The sequence below is a fragment of the Haemaphysalis longicornis genome, unplaced genomic scaffold, assembly GCF_048455015.1.
Source record: "Haemaphysalis longicornis isolate Haplotype H1 unplaced genomic scaffold, Haemaphysalis longicornis Haplotype H1 scaffold_7, whole genome shotgun sequence".
Classification (NCBI taxonomy): Eukaryota; Metazoa; Arthropoda; class Arachnida; order Ixodida; family Ixodidae; genus Haemaphysalis; species Haemaphysalis longicornis.
The window spans coordinates 121,365,648-121,382,862 of record NW_027526422.1 but is presented as its reverse complement, the minus strand read 5'-3'; the positions used below and the strand labels follow the sequence as shown (position 1 = coordinate 121,382,862).

Genomic DNA, 17,215 nt, shown 5'->3' with positions numbered 1-17,215 from the left:
GCCCAACACAGCGAGTGCATGTTTTGCCACTGCACATGTATTCTTGCTACATTTTTATTCGTTTCCTTTATTCATTTCAGTAGCCGACCGAGCTTTCGGACCTGGAGGGGAATGAAAAATAGTCCGAATAAAACAGCAGCCCACAAAATCCGTGAGTCATTATACTCCCATGGGACCACTGGCGGTACGTTCCTCGGGAAATTCCAACATATCCAGCAAGTCCTCATTTTCGGAGTCCAAAAAAAAAAAAAAAAAACTGTCGGCTACTGCATTTTTTCAGTATCCTGTACGAAACGCGGAATCAAAATTTTTAATGGGGGCTACACTTTTCCATTGCCGCAGTGTGAGGCGCACACGGTCACTCCGAACGGCACGAAAGTTATTAAAGACGATAGTCTTTCTTGGGCTACTTAAACCCACAAATTTCGGTCTGTCTGTATGTCTGTTTATCTGTCTGTCTGTGACCCGATTCACCACCGGCCAAAGTAAAACAAGGCCTGCGCAATTATAGTCACAGCTAGATCTGCCCATCTAAGTCCGGTGTAATGTTCATACTTGTCAACATTGTTGAACAAGAACAAGACATTACGCAAATATAAGGCAACATATTAATACAGAAGTGATATTTGCAGTGTTCTTTTCCGTCGCCTGCTGTCGCCCGCGCCACAATAGCTTCTGGCGGTATTTTAAGAAATCAAGCGGCAACAGTTACGAAAGGTTCCACTAGATAGGCTCCACATTCTGCTTGGAACGCACGTGGACTAGGGAAACGCGGTACCATAAGCATTGAAGTAGGGCGCCTCAATTCACGCGCGTCTCCGCCGTGCGGCAGCGCTGGCATCGAGGCAACCGGCCTGGAGGAGTGGAACGCGGTAAATTGAAATCGACTTGAGCAAAAACTTTAGCAAGTTTACCTTGAGAGGAGCACGACGGATGAGGAACAGCATGAGAGGTGAGCGGGAAAGCGAAGGGAGGCATTTACTTGGCAAATGTCGGCAGAGACTATCGTCTTTTGTCGACATCTGCAACAAAAGGAGCAGACACGCGGCCATTTTTTTTTTTTTTTTGCTCTGGACCTGCTAAACGCAAAGAAAGACCTTTGCTACAGGGCAACCGCTAATCGCTGTCGCGGAAAATCCTGTTCGGTTGCATCGCTTTGAGCAGCCGGTTGGCCCCATCACACAAGCACCGTGACCGTTCCGAAGCCGCGAACTGACCAGGCGCAGCTTACTAAAAGCGTCGCGCGTATGCAGATTCCGAAGGCCCCCACCGGTTTCGGTCAAGCAGTGCGTATGGCCTTGTTGGCGCCGTGAAGATACCGCCAGCGTATATACGCACAGCCGCAGGTTCAGATTACAAGGCGCACTGTAAAATCTGTCAGTGCTCGTTTACGGCGCCACAGCTCGCGCGAGGGCCTACAAACGCGCAGATAGTCCTCTGTGTGTACAAACAAGCTAGCTAATCTGGTTAGCAGCGCTCTCGAAACGCCGAGGACAAACTGGCCCCGCGCACGTGCCGCCTCCTATCGATGGGCGCAAATCCGTGGCGAACGGATAGGAGAAGCGGGCCAAGAGCAGCAGAGATAAGTAGCGAAGGAAGCGATTAAAAAAAAAAAAGCGGAATACATTTCCTGCGCCCGCAGCTCTCGATCGCTGGTGTGACTAAAGATAAGATTAGGTTCGGTAGAAGAACAAGAAAGCGCCAACGGGAATGGAAACGACTGGAAAGACAGTATACATTGAAGAACAAAAACTTGACCGGTGTACGCAGAAAGGTAATTAGGGATGTAGAATAGGCCGTAATCTGTCCTAGTTGAACCACCAAATACTGACTAAAGCCCGTTCTAGATTGCGCGAATGTTGTCTGCTGATTCGCAGTTGCGGCGCCGCTCCTGCGGCCAAACGATCAATTTCCGTTGCTTCGGCAAATTGCCAAATGTTCGGAACACTCGAACTTCTCCTGTGAACGCGCTTGGCATTTTGGCAACTTGACACAGCAGTGAAAATAGAAAAAAATATATATATCGTTTTGCCGCAAGGACGGCGCCGCAGCTGCGAATTCTCAGACAAAATTCGCACAATGTAGAACGAACGGGCTTAGGGCATTGAAGCAGAGAAAAAGTCAGGCGAACGAAATAACGATTCCTTACCCGTGATCTCCGCACTATAAATTAAACGATCCAAATAAACATCAGGTAATATTTACCACTATAACGCGCACACAACGGATGGCATGCGGGACTAATAGACAGTTTTTTTGTATTTTGACGGCGCAGACGTCTCACAACAGTGTTCAGCAAGCACTCAAGCACTTTTATTCCAAAAATCAAATTGCAGAAAAAAACACCACATGCACGTTCGCTACAAAAAACACCAGAACTGGACTTTACAGTGGATATTGCAAGAGGCCGGGAACAACCCTTCTATTTAAAGGAAAAGGGCTGTACAACCGTAACATACGTAAAAATGAAGAAAAAGTGACAGACTCCATCGCTGACTAAATGATGGTAAAGAGAAGCTGACCACCTGAGTGGGTAATGGACGGAATAAAAACGAAGTCACTTCGCCGCGCCACGCGCTACCATAACGGCGCAAGTGGCACGGTGAACAGCGAAGGTGCGCGCGTGCGTGCGTTAAAGCATAAGATACAGAGAAAGACAGATGGCGAGGGGGGAGAAAATAACACTATCAGCGATGCGCCTCCTCAAAGGTGGCGATAAGACCGGCATCTAACGAGGAAAGTTCAGGGCTGTGAAAAGCCTTCTGGGCATCATTTTTTCGAACAAGGCGTACGCCGCCAAAGTAAACACACGCCGTGCTAAAGCGACCGCCAGCCACATTACGCTTTCCTGCCGAGCCCCCTGGCACCAGAGACACGGCGGCCGTGCGGGCAAGGTCGCTCGTCAACTCTGGACGCGGCAAAGAGAGGTGTAGAGAGAGAGAGAGGGAAACAGAGGAACCGTTATGTTTCCCCCGCGTGACCACGCGGCCACCGACACACCTCGGCATTCTCTTTTAAATCACGCGGAGAGATGGGCCAAAGCCAAGGGAAGAAAGCGCTCCTTCGAGTTGGACGTCCGCCAGAACGCATCTCGCGCCTCGCGACAGCAGACAACGTTGCCCGCAAAAAGAAAGCCCGTGCGGGAAGAGGAAGACTGTGTGGCCATTAATTTCACGCAGACTCTTCCGCCGCGCCGCCTCTAACGGAGCTGCCTGCCACCTACGGGGATATATACATCCATACGCGCGCGCCGTTGTTGCGCATACTCTGGCGTGCGCGCACGCGAGGGGAGAAAAGTTGAGAAACGCAGGCGGCGAAGATTGATGTGGCCGGATCCTCGCCGCAAAGTGGGCCACTTCCGCGTCTATGCGAGCAGCCGAACGACGCTTTCGCTTAACGAAGACCGCCTGTGCGCGTTGCGGGCACGCCTCGGGACAAGCGGAGCACAGCGCGCACATCCGTCTGCCCTGCCTTTTGCAAAAAATGCGAAGAAACGCGGGAGGAGCGCAACCACTTTGCATAAATTTCTGCCCCTTCCCGGCGGAGTCGCTGGCCTCTTGTAGAGAAATGACTGATAAATGACTGATGAAATGAAAGAAACACACGTAGCGGGAAGCGGCGGAATGAGAAGAAAGTTTCTCTGAAGGGGGAACACAAAAATTCTCGGGGCACTTCAGTCTGCTTTCGTGTTTTGAAGGCGAGAGCCTGGCGACACTCATCGAAGACTTGTTTACTGCTAAATGGCATTTGCGTATCTTTCTTCGCCTGCTTTTCTTTGTCTTTTGGAGGGAATTAAATCTACAAGCTTCTTTACTGGGCTGCATCGTGTTTCTTCGCCTCTAGGCTCGAACAACTTGAGCAGGTAGATCAGTCACACATCATGCCAAAGCCCCCACAAAATAAGAGTCCTTTGTGGATGGCGTGCCCCTGTTCTACTCGCGTGCCGTCACGCGCCACGCACTAGAGTAGCTTTCGTTCCGCCGTCGGCAACATGCAGACATATGGCAACGCTCCTACTGTGAACACCGCGGCCCAATGCCAAGCGGACTAACTCCATTTTTTTATTTTTTTTATTTGATCTTTCCAGCTGCGGCCATTTTGTACCCCGGCCAACAACTCCAAAGACAGCTTTACAGTGAGAAACTCAAGGCTCTCGCCTTCATAACAAGTAACGCCATCAAAGGGCGTACACGTGTAACTTGAGCCGTAGGCCTCATTTCTCGGACTACATTGTCCATTTAAACTTTGCTAAGCATACGCTCTTCTGAAAAAACTACGCCAATCGCCAATTAGCGCACATTTCAATTACCAGAAAACCACGAAAGAGCATTTATGGTGTCTTCGAGCGGCCGCACAACCTGACACCGACCAGCGAGGCCTTCAGGATGCCAAAGCTTCCTTGGTATTGTTTTGCTCTACTTACCTAGATTTCGCGTTCTTTTCCAGCGCACCGTCATTTCAGTTGTCAATAATTAAACGCAAGGAATGAAAGGCTACGACGTAACAGACGCAGCGGCGGCTTCGGCAGCGCCAGAGACTGAGCACAACGCGAGCATTCAAGGTCCCAAAGAAACGAGCCTCTCGCGCAGCAGGTGGCTCGAGAGAAGCAAGTTTCCAGACCACGCGCGCCTGTCCCGACGGCTGCGTGCGAATCATTATGCATACAGCAGCTGCGGCGACGCTACGCACCAAAAAACGAGCCTTGTTGACCGCTCAATCAGCTCAGCGTCCAGACTGGAAGTGCGCTCAGCTCGACCGAACGGCGCCGCGCTCGAGGCAGCGATGCTACCACTATACTCAGTTACAACTTAAGAACGGCAACGGAAGTTGTCTCTGCGCTTCATCACCGCGGCCGGATGTTACGACGCAAGTAGTGCGTTACTGGGAATATTGAACGTAGCACGAGCAATTTCCCTGATTTTGTGGACTGAATATGCTTATAAAAGTGACGACAAAACTATGTGAGAAAAGGCAGGCGAAATCACGCATTCATAGCAATCTCCTTTCAAAACGCGCGCGTCCGTTGACATCCGGGCCCGTCGCTTAGGCGGAGTGATACCGCGCATGAGCTATTGCCGTTTTTAGCTTATTCCCGAATATAGTGCCCGGAGGGTGACAGCAGCGGCCGCGGACTGCCAACGTCGGCATATGAGTTCAGCAGTGTACAAGGAACGTGCTTGTGGCCCCCCGTCCGAACGGGACTCGGTGCGACGGAAGAAAGCGAAACAGGGCCGCATAATTTTAGACCACAACTGAGGTTTCCTTCGGGGCGCCAGGAATATGCGTACGCGGAAATACGGCCGCAGGCTGAACATATACGCGCCCGATTTCGTGGAGGTTCTGAACTGCACCCAGCGCGTATGCGCATACTCGGCGACCCTTTGCGACAGACGAACAACCTTCGTTCCCCTTCCGTGCAGAAACAATTGATTCACACAAATGGGTCAATTACGTCGCGACTGGGGGTACGGACGTGAAAAATAGACGTAGTTTCAGAGCAATCCCACATAATAAGTCAACGCTCGTCTAACAATCACTCCCCACACCCCTGCCCCAGATCATGCGTGTAAAGTCAATGAAGGACCGTGCACCGCGAACGCCCGAAGTCTCCGAATGCCGGGGATGTACCGCGGTTACGACCATTATTGCCGGTCTCGGGTCGCCTGCAGGACGCGCGAAAGCTCACGTCCCCTGCCAATACGAACAGGCACCGTCCATGGAGTCCGCAGGCGCGGCACGTCTTGCTTCTCAAAGCGCTGCCAGTTTCAGCCCAGGGAAAGGAGGCGGTGGCAAAAACGAAATGACAAATACCAAAAAACGTGAACGCCGGTGTAGGTGTACCTAGACGCGACCGGAGTCTCGACGTTGCGGCGTTGGAGGTCAGCTTTCACGAGTAGAGTGGCTCCGTGACGGGGGTGGATGTCGCTAAACGAGGCCCCAAGTAACTGCATTCAGGGGAATATTAAACCCATCACGCGCTCCCGCTTGCCGCCTGAGCCGAGCTGAAATCCAATTTCACGTGAGTGCGCCCAACGCTTAGCTGGCATTCCGAGCATGCGCAGTAGCGCTTCCGTTCGAGCGTGGCCTGCACGCCAGGAGGCGCTGCTGCCTCTCTCGTTCGAGACTCATACCTGATGGCGATGTTTTCGTAGCAGTTGCACGGTCGGCGGAAAGAACTGCGAACGTGACCCTGCCACAAAGACGCCTCGTTACTCGCTACTCACGTCTGTCAACGATTCCCCTGCGTGGGCGCGCGATCTGGCGTTGCGCGGAATATGTATACGCGCCTACGCTCCACGCAGCTGGCACGCTCTTCGTACAATTACCGGCAATCGCGGATGCACACAGTAAAACATATCTATTCCACACAGAAACTCGGGGTTACGCGGAGACTCGCGAACTGGCATTAACACGACGTTGCATTTATCTCAATGACGAGGGCAAGCACCGTTGCGAGTTTGCACCGTTTATAGCGAGCCTGTGTTTTACGCTACCCTGGAGTATATCCTCCATAAGTGTGTATTATATAAATCAGGGGAAGGACTTTGACGTTCTGAACTCCATCTTCCAATCGTTCGTGGGAGGGGGGAAGAGATGGAAGGCTTACGGCAAGCTACCAAGCGCTTGTGCCGCATACATAAAGCATTCGCAATTAGCAACACTTTGCGCGGCCTTTATTCGCACCGAATAAATTAGAAGTGACAATCACGGGTTTTCGTCTCAGCTACATGAGCTACTCTAATCAGATCCGCTTCCTTCCAAACAATTCACGCACTCATCCCCCAGCGTGCACTGCATACTAACCGCAGCATCCACAGCAACGCACAGACATCAAATCGTTAACGACGGTGCCGAAAAGAGCGCCACGCCAATATAATTAGAGGATTTCAGTTTCATCGCGCTATATCCTTTCCGCCAGAGGTTCCCGTTTATCACTGAAGTTAGGTTACAGAAAAAAAAACAACAAAAAAAAACACGCCTGACAACTCTTCTTTATTTACTCCAGTTGTATTCGTGCAAACACGGTAGTCCACCTGCAGCGTTCGCTGGAAATGACTGACTGCAGCGACCAGGGCTCAACAACAGGGGCGGGCGAAAGGCCACTTCGCTAATCACACGTTTCCTCTTGCGGCCTGCCGAACATTATGCGAACACCGGGCGGGAAAAACGCGCTAATTAGCCGCGCACGTATACCCAACACACACACAACACACCTGCGGCGCGCGCTTCCGCCAAGCGACGACGCGCGCTGGCTCGCATCGCGAAAACTATGCGCAACCGGGGGGAGGACAACAATCCCGCATGTAGCGCCAAGGCGCTGTGTACGGAACACGCAATTACGAACGAAGCGGTGGACTGAAGGACAAGGTCCCCGCAACACGCTGTGCTTTTAGCAAGGACCTCGCGTTTTTTTTTTTTTTTTTTTCTCCTGCCGCTGTACTGTCTTTGGTTGTCGGCACACGACCTCTGAACTTGTTCACCTTGGTTCGACAAAGCGTCCGACAACATCAGTGCGATGTACGTGCACTTTGATTCAAACACTGCTTACGGCTCGTGCTGCGAGGCCTTCCGTAATTCCAAGACGCGTGTGCGAACCACGCGTTATCCCGTTCTTCTAATCGTCTGGAAACACTTAGGAAAGCTGCTGTCGAGTAAACATGCCTCCCGTTCGAACTAAGAACGCGAGAAGTTAACAACGGCCTCTATTCGCGCGGCAAGATGGATTTCGGTTGCAGCCGTGTTGTCACTCAGGTGCCTTAAATGCTGATTATAAGTCTGGTGTATGGTATAACTGCACACCTCCCCCTTCAGAGCGCTAAAGTGGCAGAGTAAAAATATCCGGTCAGCCCCTGGAGATCGTATCATGACCTCAAAATCACCCATAAAATGGACTAGAAAATCGTTCCAGACCAGGCTAAGCAGGCGTCTTCGCGCAGCGCCGTTTAGCTAATTAACTACAGTGGTTGCAGTATGTTACACGGAGCACGACGACGGCGACAACACACAAAAGGTCCATTTTCGTTTTTTTTTTTTTTTTTTTTTTTTGCTGGTATCTTTCCGCCTCCTCTTTTCTGTACGCGCGCAATTATACCTGCCGACAGAAAGCAGACTCTGGGGCTAAAAGCCAGAGGGCCGACTCACCTGCGCTGAGTCTTCCGGTGGATTTCTTCCTCTTCGCCCTGTTCTCCCGAGCCATCTGCCTCGTCCTGCGGACACACAAGAAATGGAGAAAGAGAGGTCAGGCATACAGGAAGCAGAGCCCACAGCACATACTAGCGCGAAAAGTCTCGGCAAGAAAAAAACGTGTGTTAGGTAAGGCATGGTTGCCGAAGCTCAATACGCGTACATCTTGAAGCTAAGAACTTAGTTCGAGTCGGTTGTTATCGCAGTAACAGGCCCGGGGTACCTGCGCCTTTAATTGTGAAGCCTGTTTGAAAAAATTGTAAACGATGTTGAAGCAAAACCTAGCAGCAGTGAACACACACTAACGCACCCGACAACCCCACTCTCTCTCTCTCTCTCTCTCTCTCTCTCTCTCTCTCTCTCTCTCTCTCTCTCTCTCTCTCTCTCTCTCTCTCTCTCTCTCTCTCTCTCTCTCTCTCTCTCTCTCTCTCTCTCTCTCTCTCTCTCTCTCTCTCTCTCTCTCTCTCTCTCTCGCACACAAAGTACTGATGTCGAAAGACAGCCAATTTTCCGGCTGCTAAACTGCCCATCCCCCTCTATGAGGGCAAAACGGGCACCGCATTGCGAAATGCTCGGCCAGAACAATGCGGCCAACGTCGGCGCGAAAGCAGAGTTCAGGCAACGAGTTAGCCGTCGGCGCAAGCCCCGCGTCGGACGACACCGAAGGTGGCGCAGCGCTTTCGGTTCAAAGTTTAAATTAGCGGCCCATAAAGCAGCGGACCGCGTATATAGGTCCAGGCGGATTAAAATGCCCGGAAAGGGGGTCAGGAGTCACACTCGGCGTCCCCCAACGGACTCTCGCTGTGACCCTAAGAGGAGCGGCCTCGACGGAAGCGCGCTAAACGACGCCCATTTGTCTAATCACAGCCGCGCTAAAGGCGCCTGACGCCACCGGACTGCCAGAGTAGCGTACGCTCGCGGGAAAGCGCAAAGCAGCGAGTAGTGGCGCGAGGTTAGGGGCCACCGACCGGACAATGGCTCATTCCGCGAAACACGGTGCTTGCTCCCTTTAGAGAGAACTTTTTCTTTTTTTTTTTTTTCGCAGCGACCAATCTGCGAAATGCGGCACTTACGGCGTCGTCGGATGTGCAGCGTGAGCGGCCTTTGTACAGTGAGGCGTGCGCGAAGAGGAGTACAGTGGCGGCGTGAAAGAAACTAAACGCCACATGCAGCCCCGTCTAAAATTCCCCTTGTAAAGGACGGCGCCCGCATGTGTCAACTACGCTATCCGGTGCCTACTCTTCCTCCGTGGCTTCTTCCAATGCAAGTCTCTTCTCAGCACGCCGTCACTCCCCGTCGCTGCCGTCACTCTTTCGACGCTCACAACTTCACTGTGCACTAATTGCGACAACCAACTACAGTCAATTGTCATATAACAGCTTTTCGGAAGGTTTGACAAAACAAGAGGGTTGCAGCCGCTTTCCGCTGAGCGTTCCCGACGTGGTTGGCTTTGCCACAACGTTGCCCTCACGCGCGCGACAAATTCACGGAACTTTCCCCATATAAAGCTTCGCTTTTGAAGTCCTGATGGTTTCAACGTGTCTCTTCCCTTTCGTCTGGGCCCTTTTTCCGCGCTGGTTGCCAATACGAAGCTCGTCCAACTACCAGACACCATATATCTGTCTAACCGTTCCCTTCTTCCGCACCTCGTATTACGTTGAGAACAGACGGGCCTCAAACAAGAGGCCACGTGTTGACCTGTTTTCGCTCCCGCCGCCACCTTTGAATGTTTGAGAATTTAAAGGTGTAACATACCGTTGGACGGCGCCCCGACGAAGAGAAAAAAACACTGCCGTAGGCACAGTGTAGGAATAGGTCTCTCTCCCCATCTCTTTCTCCCTTCTTAAAGGCGTAACAGCAACAGCCGTGCGGAGCTCACCGGAATGGCCCCATCTAGGCCGCACGGGCATTAACGCGCGCAACCAAGAACAATGACCGGAAACGCAGACCAGCGCCCAGGGAGTGCATCAAAAAGAAAACGAATAATAGCAGTGCAAGGGGGGTGCCCGGGAGAGTGCCACGACCGGCAGCGCGTACAGAAGCTGGAGCCTCCGCCGCTGCCACCACATGCACCATGGAGGCTGTCGGTCGAACCGGTCCGAAGCCACTTGCATTATTATCACGCAACGCTCACGGGGCAGTTACAACAGCCATGCACGCCGTTTAGTCGCTCCGACGGCGCCGCTCGCGTCCACGTCTTTCCTCCGCTTACGGTGTCGCTCGGCCTCTTTTCTTCTCCGACCGGCTTCCTAGGTGACGCAACGCGCCAGCTGACAGCCCAGCCGACGACGTATGTGTGTGTACACACCGGCGCGCATGACCGCCACGAAGAAACGCCAAGGGCGCGGCCTTCCTCTGCTTGCGGTACGCACTTTTGGCTGCATACGCGTGCGGCCATCGGTTGGCGTCGACAGAAGGCTCGAGAGGCGGACGGCGTCCGCCGAACAACGAAACGACGCTTTCCGCGCACGCGCTGTGCCAGCAAAGCTGTGGCTGATTCGGAGGAGATAACAAATATGGGGGTCGAATTCCAGCAGCCGGGAAGGTGGGTGCGTTCGGGTTTTCGATCTGCCTGACAAATTTCTGGCACAATCTGCTATTCGAATGACAAACCGAGGCCAAAGGGTAAACCGCATGACAACAGTACTAAGAAAGAAAGCACGCCAAGGAAGCGGACGCAATACAGGGCGTCGGGCTGAAGATAAAAGAGTTACGGATACGTGGCGCCAGCACCCGCATTTGACACATCAGGCAGAGAGCTCGGGAACCACTTCACAGGAGTCCAGCGAAGCAACATCAACGGTTACCGAGGGGCCATTTTATCCAGCATGAGAGCAGCTACAGTGGTACAGCTTAGATTAACGGTGAAGGCAAGCGTTCGGGTTAGGTTAGGACTCACCGAAAACCAGAGACCAGCATAACTGTAACATATTTATAACCAAGTCTCGAAAATAAACTGCCATCCGCTCGTTTAGACCCCGCGTTTATCGCATTTAAAACGATGTTCCGAGCCTGGTCGCGCGTCGTCCTCATCGAAAACCGCTACGTTATTGCGTGCACGGAATGCTTCACGGCAAGCAGGTGTGCGACGAAGGAAAGCCAACTTCAAATCGGGCACATGACGGGCCTAACGGCAAAGCCAAGACCAACTGAGACTTTCTCGGGCTGAAAGTTAGTCATACCACGCGTTCAGCAGCGATTGATCAGCATTTTTATTTATTTATTGATATTGATTTATTTATCATTACAGGGAGGAATACAAAAAAAAAAAAACAATACACAATGACAAAACAGACATTAGGTTTCGTGCTGCCGGTAGTACAATTCTAGCGAACACTCAAACGCTTTGACATTTGAACTAGTAACAGCGTACTCTGGAAGTCTATTCCACACTTCTATGCTATAAGGAAAAAAAGAATTATTGAAGCCGTCTAGACGCGCCCAAAAAGGCCTTAATGGGTGACTATGGTTCAATTTGCCCTGCGCCATACACCCACAGTGATGCCTCCGTTGCGTTGCTCCTTTTGCAATATTAGAATTGTGCGCCCCGATAACATGCCGAGCAGGAAGGAACAGAGTTTTTGATCTCGCAATTGCCTCCATCCACTTTTAACAAATTTAGTTTAGGAAACTTGATTCTGGTGAAGACAAGGCCCAACACTGCCCACTCAGATTCTCCTCCCGTTTGGCAGCTACTCAGAAAAGCCGAAAGCTGCAGGCACAGCGCGCGCCGGCCGTGCAACCCCGCAGGCCGGCGCAAGGCATGCGTGGGGGTCGCGCGTCGCCCACAAGAGCGTAGCTGCTGCTGCTGCTGCCGCCTCAGGGTCGCTGGCGCGCGCTCGCTTTGGCCAGGGGAGCAAGCCTGCTATTACGGCCATGGCTCGATCGTCCAATTTTGCATCCACGACGACCCCGCGCAGGCATGCACGAGAAGTCCGCTGCGAGACGCCGCACCGCGAGGTCGGCTACACCCCGAAGCGCCAAAACAACCGTGCACGCTCGACGAGCGAAGCCGTCGTTCGCCGCGCGCCACCCTCTCCCTTTTCTCGCTCCATTGGCTGGGACGATGTCGATCGTGCAGCGTCTAATCAAATAACGCAAATCGAGAGATAACCCGTGCTAAATTATTTAAGGTCGCAGCAGAATTGCTTCCGATGCCAAAATCGGATACATTTCAAGTAGTGGTGCGCGAATATTCGAAAATTTCGAATATTACTCGAATATTAAGTATGTTATATTCGTATTCGCTTCGAAAACTATGTATTAATTCAAGTATGATTCTACTAGCTCAGATTCTGCCTATTCTAATATTCATTTGGGAATGTAAAGCACTTTGAATAAATTTTATATGATGTTTTATAGGCCGCTCAAGCTCGGTACAAGGTGAAAAGAAAGAAAATTTTATAAATAGAAAAGTTTTCAAAATATTACCTTCTAATTTTTACGGTGTTATCACAGAAGCATCTCTAGTTGCTGTGCTTATTTTTATAAAAATCCACAAAGAAATCCAGAAGTTGACTCCGAAAGCCACGTCCCCCCTTAATTATTCGATATTCGAAGCTAGATATTCGATTCGATTCGTATTCGAAAACTTCGATATTCGCACACCCCTAATTTCAAGACATCCCCAATTCACAAAACGTACGGATTAAACTGTCTTCACTAATATGCATCTCAATAATCATCTCCGCCACATGTGCGAACGCTGCAGCCGGACATCCGGCTCACCACCACGAGCGCAGGAAAAAAGCTGCAGACAGCATTCGTTTCCTCGTTGGCGTGGAAACAGCACGTCAACCAAAACAGGGCATTTTTCTATTAAGTAAATCGCGTGAGGGAGCTGGGTCAGACAGGCCCCCGCGACTTCGTTCCTTCATTTCCAAGCTACTCGGAGTGTGCTTCGTGGGTACATACAATTCGCTCGCTTATTCAAACAAACCCATTGTTGTGCAACGCTAACCCCAGGCCCGCTGCCACTTGCCTCGCCAAGCGAAACCGGAAAGGCGGCAGCTACATCGCCGCCCGACGCGAGCTTGATTTGCGCCGCTTCGCGAGTAAATAGGCCCACCCGGGAGAGTTAATTACGCGAATCAGGCGCGTATCGGCGGCGGACCCGGCGGGCGTGCGTGAGAGCGCTTTCTTAAGCATACAGCGGCGGGTGAATTAAAGGCGATCGCCTGCCGGAATTACGGCTCCGCTCCGAGGTGGGCCGCTGTTCCCTAACGGGTTGCGGAATACGCTTCCGCGTATTAGCTCACGCGACAGAGCGGAAAGATTATCGCCGCGTGCGAGCTCGTGCATTGTGTGCGCGAAAAGGCACGCAATGCACCCACCCGATAAGCAGACCAGGCACGCATGACCATTCGCCCATGCGTGTACACACTGACTCGCCTGGTTCGACGCTAGAGTAATAATTCCGATAGTATAACAACTCACGTGAAGACCCTTTCCGTTTTAGCGACAGGGTTACGGTTGTGAGCTGTGTATGTGCAGACTGCAGAGTAACGGTATCAATGCACGCGCAGCATATAGGAACGCCTCCGGACCCATATTTCAGAGTTAAAGTGGTACACGACATGAAGGGAAACAAAAACGGAGACGCGCACACCGCGGTATTCCACAATTTGTGCACGACCCTATTCGGAGAGGAATGTAGGCACAGCGCAAGCAGGCGACCACACACACGTGCACATATCAGTAATCGCCATCATTATCCCCTTTGAGTTTTTTTTTTTTTCTTCTCTCCGCCACAATGACGGAGGGATTGGACAGTCGCCAGTTTGAGGCTCTGTATGTAAGCTTGATGTGAGGTAGCCGTAACTATGATCCCTAAGACGCGCCAATCAACGTTGTGCATCAAGGTTGACGCACAACGTTGACTACCGGTTGACTCCAGAGCTCAGAGCGCAAGAGTTGGCCAAACGTCAGGACGGGACGTATACCCGCATTCGCGTCGCCAAGGAAAGGTACCTTAATACTTGCCTAATTGCTACTACTTCTGTAATGGGCAAGCTGAAGTTATTCACGTAGGCTTCACTACACGTTTCTAACACGTGCTTTTGAATTCAGAGGCCACAACGCATCCAATAGCGTCCAGCTTCAGCTAGCAGCGAGCCCTAGTGGCCCATTCCGCATTCCGGAAAGAAAATTACGTCATGATTTCGACTTGATTTTCACGCAACCGCACTACTTTTATTTTCGTCGCCGGTTCTCCTACCTACTGAGTCATTTAATGTTTTCCCTCAAGACATGTATCAAATGGGTATCAAATTCATGTCTGTTGAGGGTACACAAATGATGCCCCCCCCTAAAAATAACCACAAAGCTGCGCGATATTATCTGGGGAGAGTTATGCGAACCACAAGTGATTATACAGTGGGATCAACGCTGGAAAGACCCGCCCAAGTTCTAAGGCGCCGTGGCCAGTTTACAGTCCGCTGCGCTACAACCTAGCTCACCATTTCAATTTGAAGTCCTGCATAACTTTTAAGCACGCACGGCAAACATGGAAACACGCGACGGAAAAAATAAAAGCAGCGGGCAACACAAATAGTTGGTTGCGGGACGCGGAAAGACCACGCGTCTAACTGCGGCTTTATGAAGCCACGAACACACGCAAGAGCGCGCGGGAACGCACTCTCGCTTAAAGGAGTACTGACACGAAATTTTTATGTTACGTTTTTTTCGCTGCTATGCGTGCCTACCAGCCCACTAATCATAGCATGACAGATTAGGCGGTCGAGCGCAGCGCAAACATTCATTTACGGCGTCGTTTATTCGTGCCAGTTTCGGTTTCGACAAAAAAACGCCGAGCGGCCGCCATGACGGCATGTATCACATGGCGTCACCATTCTTGCCGTATCGCTGCCTCTCTGGAAGCGCGCGCGAGCGAGCGCACGCGCGCGCCCAGACCGGCCGAGTTCTTCGCCGTCCCCACAGGCCCGGGCAGCATGACATCAGTCCCAAAACCATGACGTGTACACACGCCCGAGAAGCGCGCGCCAACCATAGCCAGCGCGTCGGCTTCGTCACGGGAGCCCCGACGTCGGCAGTTTGGGGCACGTAGCAGATGATGTCACGTCGGCCCGCTCTGGGCTTTCTCGTGCGGGCGAAGATTAAAATGGATTTTAAATATGTTTCGCTGAACGGTTGCTGTTGAAACTTGCTGGGAGATATCTCCTGATAAAAAGGAAGCGTTTTACATAGTTATCTCAGCTTTGAAATTTCGTGTCAGTACTCCTTTAAGCAACCGTATTAGCGCGTGCGCGCCGGCGATTGTCCGGTGCGCCACGACCGGAACGGCGAGCAGCTTGCGCGTGTGAGCACCGCGTCCTAATCCCGACGTAACACCCCGCGACTGACTCACCGCGGAAAACGCATACGTATAACAAGAAACGCGCTCGACCGCACGCCACCACGTGTTCCGCGCACTGGGCTGGTTAAAAGAGACGACGAGCTTTCCCGACCAAGGAAGAAGATGACCAAGCACGCGAGCGAAGAGAAAGACAATTGGACGGCCGGCTGCTTTCGACAAGCGCGGAGCCAAGCCAAGCCAGGCGTGGAGGGCGTGCTTCCTCGTTCCGCGGAAACCAGCGGGGAAAATGGTATCACGCAACGAGACGAACGCGATACGCGAGAGAGGGGGTGAAATACAGGAATAACGGTTACTATTCAGGGGCTGCCCGGGGGAAACAAAGCCGAACGGGGGGAGATATGCGCGCCACGGGCTTTCCGGTGCCCAGAGGATTTTCACGCGCAGCTTTCGTGTTGGCGGACATGAGCCTCCTTCCTGTTGCGTGTCGTCCACGAACGTCACGCTCCAGCTAAGGCCAGGGTCACTGAAGTGGACTATCTATGCTCGAACTACCCGTTTCCTGGGAACCGACCTCGTAGATCAGACAGCGTGCTCTGCTTACTATGATTAGTAAGGTAAGGCGAACGCGATCCGCCGCCTGAGTCGTATAAAGAACGCTGCGCTCCGCTTCTGTCCAGGTATGCGTACAGTAGGCGTACTCATAGCACAACGCAATACTGTAATACAACGCGCTTGGTGTGACCGGGCTGTGACAAAAGCAAGGGTATTTCCCAAGCTCGGTGACGCTATAGTTTCTCTAGCAGGTGCACAGGCAGAGGCTGTACCCCCCGTGGAAATCGTAGAGACCACCTCCGTGGTACACACGTGCAGCGTCCCTCGCACAGTAAAGAGGAAAGGAGAATAGTAAAAAAGCAAAAAAAAAATTAGTAGTGGCTTAGCTCTGCTATGCCAGGATATAGGTACGTAGCGTGAGCTAAGGTTTAGCAATCCAGTCCAATCCAATCCAGTCCAGTCCTGTCCTGTCCTGTCCAGTGACTGCTCCTCGCACATGCTCAGCACGGCTCTTCACGAGCCACGCGAAACGGCTATCAAGCGGCTTCGGTGAAGCGTCAGACTTGGCTACTGCGCAATTGAGGCGCACACCTGGGCACGCGCCGGCGCCAGTGCGTCTGCCGCGGCTATGACGCAACACAACCCACTTTACATCCAATCCCATCCAAGCCAATCCAATCCAATGTCCCTCGCGCTTGCGCAGAACGGCCCTTCCCGGCACACGCGAAACTGCTCAAGCAGTGTAGCTTACGCTATATACAAAATAAGCCCTAATTGGAGTTTCACCGTCCTGATACTTGCACCCGTCCGCACACAAGGGTCGCGAGCGATGGCACGCCTTCGGCGTCGCATGCATATTGTTTACTTTTCTTTTCTTTACCTCTTAAGCCCCAAAGAAGGAGCGATAGAGTAATTGGAATGAGGCCTAATGTGAACCATCACGATCCATGAATGCCCAATTTATTGCCGGAGGATGGCGAACGGATCCGCGGAGGTTTGCCAGCCTGCGAGGTTCTTCATTCCCGCTTTCACGTAATCCGAACAGCGGGTAGAGAGGTGTGACCCCATGAAAACTTTCGGCATTTATGTTTCACACAGCAGCCGCTGTGAGAGCCACGTCTTCTATAACCGACAATTCCATGCTAGTACTTTTTTCTTCTAAAC

The 17,215-nt window shown here is 52.0% G+C and overlaps 1 protein-coding gene across 5 annotated transcripts in view; it reads right to left on the bottom strand.

Annotated features, from left to right (window-relative positions):
• The window catches only part of Ssh (Protein phosphatase Slingshot), a 307,781-nt gene that overhangs the window by 145,094 nt on the left and 145,472 nt on the right, over positions 1 to 17,215 (bottom strand). For 4 of the 5 annotated variants that reach the window (XM_077678870.1, XM_077678869.1, XM_077678871.1 and 1 more), the window contains exon 2: positions 8,143 to 8,207. In XM_077678870.1, coding sequence (XP_077534996.1) covers positions 8,143 to 8,207 — 65 coding nt within the window. Of the gene's footprint in view, positions 1 to 8,142; positions 8,208 to 10,396; positions 10,598 to 17,215 lie in introns of those variants that run through there. The other variant, XM_077678867.1, reaches the window with a different exon arrangement.